General features: G+C 51.7%; 1 protein-coding gene across 1 annotated transcript; it reads left to right on the plus strand.

The window, feature by feature from the left end:
* Window positions 1-668: 668 nt before the first annotated feature.
* NEUROG1 (neurogenin 1) lies at window positions 669-2,506 on the plus strand. The gene has a single exon (XM_008014520.3). It carries the CDS (start codon window positions 1,093-1,095, stop codon window positions 1,804-1,806), a length of 714 nt encoding a protein of 237 aa, XP_008012711.3. The 5' UTR covers window positions 669-1,092; the 3' UTR covers window positions 1,807-2,506.
* The last annotated feature ends 3,642 nt before the right edge of the window (window positions 2,507-6,148 follow it).

Below are 6,148 nucleotides of genomic sequence, written 5' to 3' on the forward strand. Positions count from 1 at the left end.
AAAGAAGGGAAGGGTGAGACCAAGACTCAAGGCAACCTGGGAAATCACCCGATCATCTTTTCCACTCTCCTCTTCGCACTCCCCAGATGAAGGTCAAAAGATTCTTTCCCGTTTCTTTATCAACCTGAACGGAGCAGCGACACTTATCCTTGCCCTGCGCCCCGTGCCTCTGGCATGGCCACTCTCCATTCTATTAGAAAATTATTTTCACCCTGTTCAGCGACTGCTGCACATTTAGTGTTCCACGAACATTATCTCTGATCACCCTCCACAGGGTAAACTTGTGTCTCATTTTACAGATGGGGAAAGCAACGCTCAGGGAAGTTAAATTACTCGTTCAAAGTCACGCAACCACTCAGCAGCCGGAGAGGGGATGCGAACCCAAACTCCAAATCCCCTCCAGGTTTCCGCAACTCACTGGGCGGCTCACATTTTCGCGCTCGTGCCCCGCCTCCCCGTCCCACCCCAGCGAGGGGCGCCCAGCCCGCCTCGAGAGGAGCGTGCCTCGGCCGCTAATCGCGCGCCGCCCCCGCCTCCGTTTCACTGCCTGGAGACGCCGTGGCCGGCTTAGCCCGAGCCGACTCCCGGGGCCGCGCGACGCCGCCGATTGGTCGGCGGTAATTACGGGCACACTCCGGGTGGGGGAGGGGCGAGGGCGGCCTCCCGCGAGCATAAATTATGCAAATACCCAGGCGCTGCACGGGGATGACCTGCCGCCTCGCTCCATTCACCCGGGCTGCCGCGGGGGCGGAGGTGGCAAAGGAGGGGGGCGCCCATTGTTGCGCCGGGTACTTAAGGGGTCCTGAGGCCAGTCGTGTGCCACACTCGGTCCTCACACGAGCTGATCTGATCGCCGGCGACATCACTCGGGAGACCGGTCGGGCGCGTGGTCCCTGCAGGCGAGGCGAGGAGGCGAGGCCAAGTTCTCCGTGCGCCCCTGCACCCTTCGAGGCTCTCGCACCTGCAACTGGCAAAGAGTAACAACCCCAGGCTGTTGGGAACGTAAGTGCGCCCTGGCGGTCCTGCCCTCAGTCCGGGCTGCAGCGCTCTGAGCGACTTTCTATCTGTCCGTCGGTCCTGCACAGCGCAACGATGCCAGCTCCCCTTGAGACCTGTATCTCCGACCTCGACTGCGCCAGCAGCAGCGGCAGTGACCTGTCCGGCTTCCTCACCGACGAGGAAGACTGTGCCAGACTCCAACAGGCAGCCTCTGCTTCGGGGCCGCCCGTGCCAGCCCGCAGGGGCGCGCCCAATATCTCCCGGGCGCCTGAGGTTCCAGGGGCACAGGACGACGAGCAGGAGAGGCGGCGGCGCCGCGGCCGCACGCGGGTGCGCTCCGAGGCGCTGCTGCACTCGCTGCGCAGGAGCCGGCGCGTCAAGGCCAACGATCGCGAGCGCAACCGCATGCACAACTTGAACGCGGCGCTGGACGCACTGCGCAGCGTGCTGCCCTCGTTCCCCGACGACACCAAGCTCACCAAAATCGAGACGCTGCGCTTCGCCTACAACTACATCTGGGCTCTGGCCGAGACACTGCGCCTGGCGGATCAAGGGCTGCCCGGAGGCAGTGCCCGGGAGCGCCTCCTGCCGCCGCAGTGCGTCCCCTGCCTGCCCGGTCCCCCAAGCCCCGCCAGCGATGCAGAGTCCTGGGGCTCAGGTGCCGCCGCCGCCTCCCCGCTCTCTGACCCAAGTAGCCCCGCCGCCTCCGAAGACTTCACCTACGGCCCCAGCGAGCCTGCTTTCTCCTTCCCAAGCCTACCCAAAGACTTGCTCCACACAACACCCTGTTTCATCCCTTACCACTAGGCCCTTTGTAGACACCGTTACTTTCCCCCTCCCCTAGTCAGCAGGCAATAGATGGGGCCCCAGCTGCCGCCTCGGGACCCCCTCTCCAGGCGGAGGGAGGAAGCGGGAGCTTTAAAGCGGTCGGGGATACCTGAGCCGCTTGTTAGGTCGCCGCACACTCGCTGCGGCTGCCTCTTGGTCTGTTTCTTCAGCCCTCAGCCCCGGGCCCCTCCTGCCCGCCCCTAGACGGCCTTTCCTTTTGCACTTTCTGAACTCCACAAAACCTCCTTTGTGGCTGGCTCAGAACTGACCCCAGCCACCACTTCAGTGTGATTTAGAAAAGGGACAGATCAGCCCCTGAAGACGAGGTGAAAAGTCAATTTTACAATTTGTAGAACTCTAATGAAGAAAAACGAGCATGAAAATTCGGTTTGAGCCGGCTGACAATACAATGAAAAGGCTTAAAAAGGAGAGACAAGGAGTGGGCTTCATGCATTATGGATCCCGACCCCCACCACTGCAGGCTCGCTCTAGGAAGAACTGGAGACTCTTGCTTAGCTATTCAGGCACAGGGCTGGAGAGTACTTTAATTTATTCAAGATGCTTCATTCATATGAAAATGTATTTTTGTACATAAAGAGTTTATTCTATTATGAGCTATCAAAGTTTACATTTTTGTACTGCAGATGCTTCATGTAAATAAAAACTAAGAAAAAAATAAGTCACCAAGTTTCTTGCCTAATACTAGTGTCTCTGGGGCTTTTCTTGCTTTTCCCTGGTGGCTCAACCACTAAAGTGAAACACTATCCCCACTCACCTCCAAAACCTCCATTCCTGTTTCAAAAACAATTAAAAAATAAAACGCACCTGATTTCCACCAAGAAACGGATACAGACAGACTAGGGCGTTTGGGATCTATCATTCCTTTCACCTTGTAAACACAAGGGAGATCTTTCAGGCTCCCCATAAGCCAATTAAGAGTTTTTAGTAGGGAATTAGCCCCGGATCCGCAGCTACCTGTTGAGGTAGGGGCAGTGGGAGAGTCTTTCTTTTGAGGAACTCCACATCAGCTGGCTCTGTGTTTCAAAGAGAGGGGATTAAAAAGATCAATACAGTGTGACCACTGGTTAGGAAATCCCAGTGACAGGTGGGTCTAGGCTAGGCAAGCAGAAGGGTCCACTCTTGTAACAGCCTATTTAGAGGGGAAAATTAATTTGTAAACAATGCCTCCAAATTGTTGTCCATTGAGGCTGGGTTCACCCTGGCTGTGAGGTGTGGTGTGGTGTCCTGAGTGGGGTGTGTAGCTGCCTAAGATTGTGAGCTAGGGTTCCTGCATTCTCCTCAACTCCCATCCCCCCAACACTCACACACACTTAACACCCGCTGTGGCCCATAGTGGTGGGGAAGGGAGGGGCACACAGAGGGATGGCTTGGGTGCAGGGCTTCCTCAGCCAGGCCTCAGGGGCAATAGCTAAAGCTTTCATTTGATGCCAGAGAAATCAGCTGCCCAAACTCAGTGGGGATTTTTCTGGCTGCAGTGTGTTTGTCTGTTGTCTGACAATTAGCTAACAGCATCGGCTAGTAGCAGTTTTTGTTTTAAAATTTTAGAATGTGGGTAATTACAAGATGTAGTTCCTAAAATGCTTTTACTGACTTTCCTCAGCTCACAAGTTACCCTGTGTTGTTAAGAGCAGATCTCGGCCAGGCACGGTGGCTCATGTCTGTAATCCCAGCACTTTGGGAGGCCCAGGCATGTGGATCACTTGAGCTCAAGAGTTCAAGAGCAGCGTGGACAACATGCAAAAGTTAGCCATCGTGGTGGTGCGCACCTGCGGTCCCAGCTACCCAGTAGGCTGAAGAGGGAGAATCACCTGAGCCCAGGGAGGTAGAGGCTGCAGTGAGCCCTGATGGCACCACTGCATTCCAACCTGGATGACAGAGTGAGACCCTGTGTCAAAAAAAAAACAAAAACAGGTCTTTTTTTCCACTGGATTCTTCTTTTCATGAATATAGTGATTTAGTGGCAAGGATGCAGGGGAAGGTGGGAATGGGTTCAGGAAAATGTGTCCTGAACTCAAAGTTGGTACAGTGAATGATATTTATAGAGAAAATATATTTGTTTAGGAGGCACATAGAAGCAGAGGGCCAGAGTACGGTCACTGATAGCAGGTTCTACTTATGGAAGCATTTTCCCTCCTCACATGTTATCATGGTAAGTTGGATCCACAGATCCATACACTAGGTCCCTGAAGGCATCACTAAGCCCAGCCATTGGCAAGGCACCCTCCTTCAGATACAAAGGCTACTTTGTAGAAGGTTCTAGGAAGTTGAATGCCTTCTCCAATCATCCCCAGAGAGACAAAGTCATTCAAGAAAATCTTCAAATCTCTTCTGCTAAAAGCTCCAAGGAAAAAGTCGTGTTTCTAAAATAACCCAGCCCAGGGTCTCACTCTATTGTCTGTCTCAGAATTGATTCACTTGACTAGTTTTGTGTTTTCTGTTTTCCTAGCGCAAATAACAAAATGGTCTGCATCAGATTTTCTGCTCTCCCATGCATAGGATGCTTGGAAGTGACACCCTCTAGCTTTCTGAAGGGCCCAGGCCAGATTCAGGAAGGGCAAGTCTCCTATAGAGAGTCCAGCCGTAACATTGGCACACATGTCTGGAACAGGGGAAGAGAACAACAGATTGTGTACTGATTATTGTCCAAGATCCTAGGGGAAAGCACTGGCAAACAGCTGCAGCAGGAGCTTGGCCTCATACAGCTGCATATGTGCAGCACAGGAAGCAGTGAGGAAGACCTTTACCACTGAGACTGAACATAGCAAATCATATCCTCAAGTTTGTTGCCACAGTAGGCTCACAACTCAATATGTAGAGATGTAAGACCCAGAGGACCTTTCTAAAAAGAAAAGTCTTTAACAACATCATTGGTGGGGGGCATCTCTACTCCCACCAGTTAATACTATTCTTCTAAGGAAGTCAGCATATATGTACAGCTCTTGGAGTTCTCAAATAGGGGAAAAGAAGAAAAGTGATTAAAAATGCTTATCCCCACCTCAGGGACCTCTTTCTTCCTGCAGCAAACTCTCATTCATCCACAAGCCACCTGTGGAGGTAGGGGTTGGGGTGGGGGATCAGGGGGTGAGGTGGGAGTAAGAGAAGAGCAGGCAAGTTACTAAAATTTCCTACACAATGATAGAACATAGACCTCCCTGCTGACAGCCATGTCTCTATCCTCCACATAGTCTTCCACTAAGCAACCAGCAGGCACTTCAGAAGGCTTCTTCATTCTCTATCTTTATCTCTACATTTATTTTTGCCCTGGTTTAACATATGTATTTGTTTGTTTTTGTTTTTGTTTTTGAGACAGTCTTGCTCTGTTGTCCAGGCTGTAGTGCTATGTCACGAGCTCAGCTCACTGCAACCTCCATTTCCTGGTTTCAAGCAATTCTCCTGCCTCACCCACCCAAGTAGCTGGGATTACAGATGCGTACCACCATGCTTGGCTAATTTTTTCTACTCTTAGTAGAGACAGTTTCACTATGTTGGCCAGACTGATCTCGAACTCCTGACCTCAGGTGATCCACCTCCCTCAGCCTCCCAAAGTGCTGGGATTACAGGCGTGAGACACCACACCCAGCCAACATGTATACTTGTACACACTGCTTCCAAGCCTCTGTGAAAGCAGGCAAGGGAAGATTAGGATGAACTAGTAAAATAAAGATTCCACCCATTCTCTTATTTCTTTAATGACTCTTTATCAAGCCCCTACTATGTGCTGAGCACCTTTCTAGGCACTGCAGTAACCAAGACAGACAAAGTTCTTGGCCCAAAGGAGCTTTCATTCTAATAGGGAAAGGCAAAATAAATTTATGAAAGACTGGGTAAGTTCTGAGGAGAAAAAATAAAGTAAAAGAAGGTGACTCTGGAATGTCAGAGTGGGAGAATGGTTGCTTTTAGAAAAGGAAGTCAAGGAAGGTCTTTGAATGTCATTACATTTAAGCAAAGGACTAGATGAAGACAGGGAGTGGGGAAGTCATGCCAGTATCTCGGGTGAGAGGAGCATCCCAGGGAGAAGGCCCAGCAAGGGGAAAGCCCTGGCCATGCAGCGTATTACAGGGACAGCAAGGAGGCTGACATGGCTGGAACAGAGGGCATGCCATTGGCAAGGATGAACAGAGAGATGGTGATATCACTTAGCTGTGTCTCCACCCAAATCTCATCTTGAATTCCATGTGTTGTGGGAGGGACCTGGTGGGAGGTAATTGAATCATGGGGGCAAGTCTTTTCCATTCTCATAATAGTGATTAAGTCTCATGAGATCTGATGGTTTCAAAAAGAGGAGTTCCCCTGCACAAGC

This window comes from Chlorocebus sabaeus, chromosome 23 (assembly GCF_047675955.1).
Source record: "Chlorocebus sabaeus isolate Y175 chromosome 23, mChlSab1.0.hap1, whole genome shotgun sequence".
Classification (NCBI taxonomy): domain Eukaryota; kingdom Metazoa; phylum Chordata; class Mammalia; order Primates; family Cercopithecidae; genus Chlorocebus; species Chlorocebus sabaeus.

Coding starts and splice junctions, on each gene's coding strand:
- NEUROG1 (XM_008014520.3), top strand. CDS start 1,093: ATGCCAGCTCCCCTTGAGACCTGTATCTCCGACCTCGACTGCGCCAGC.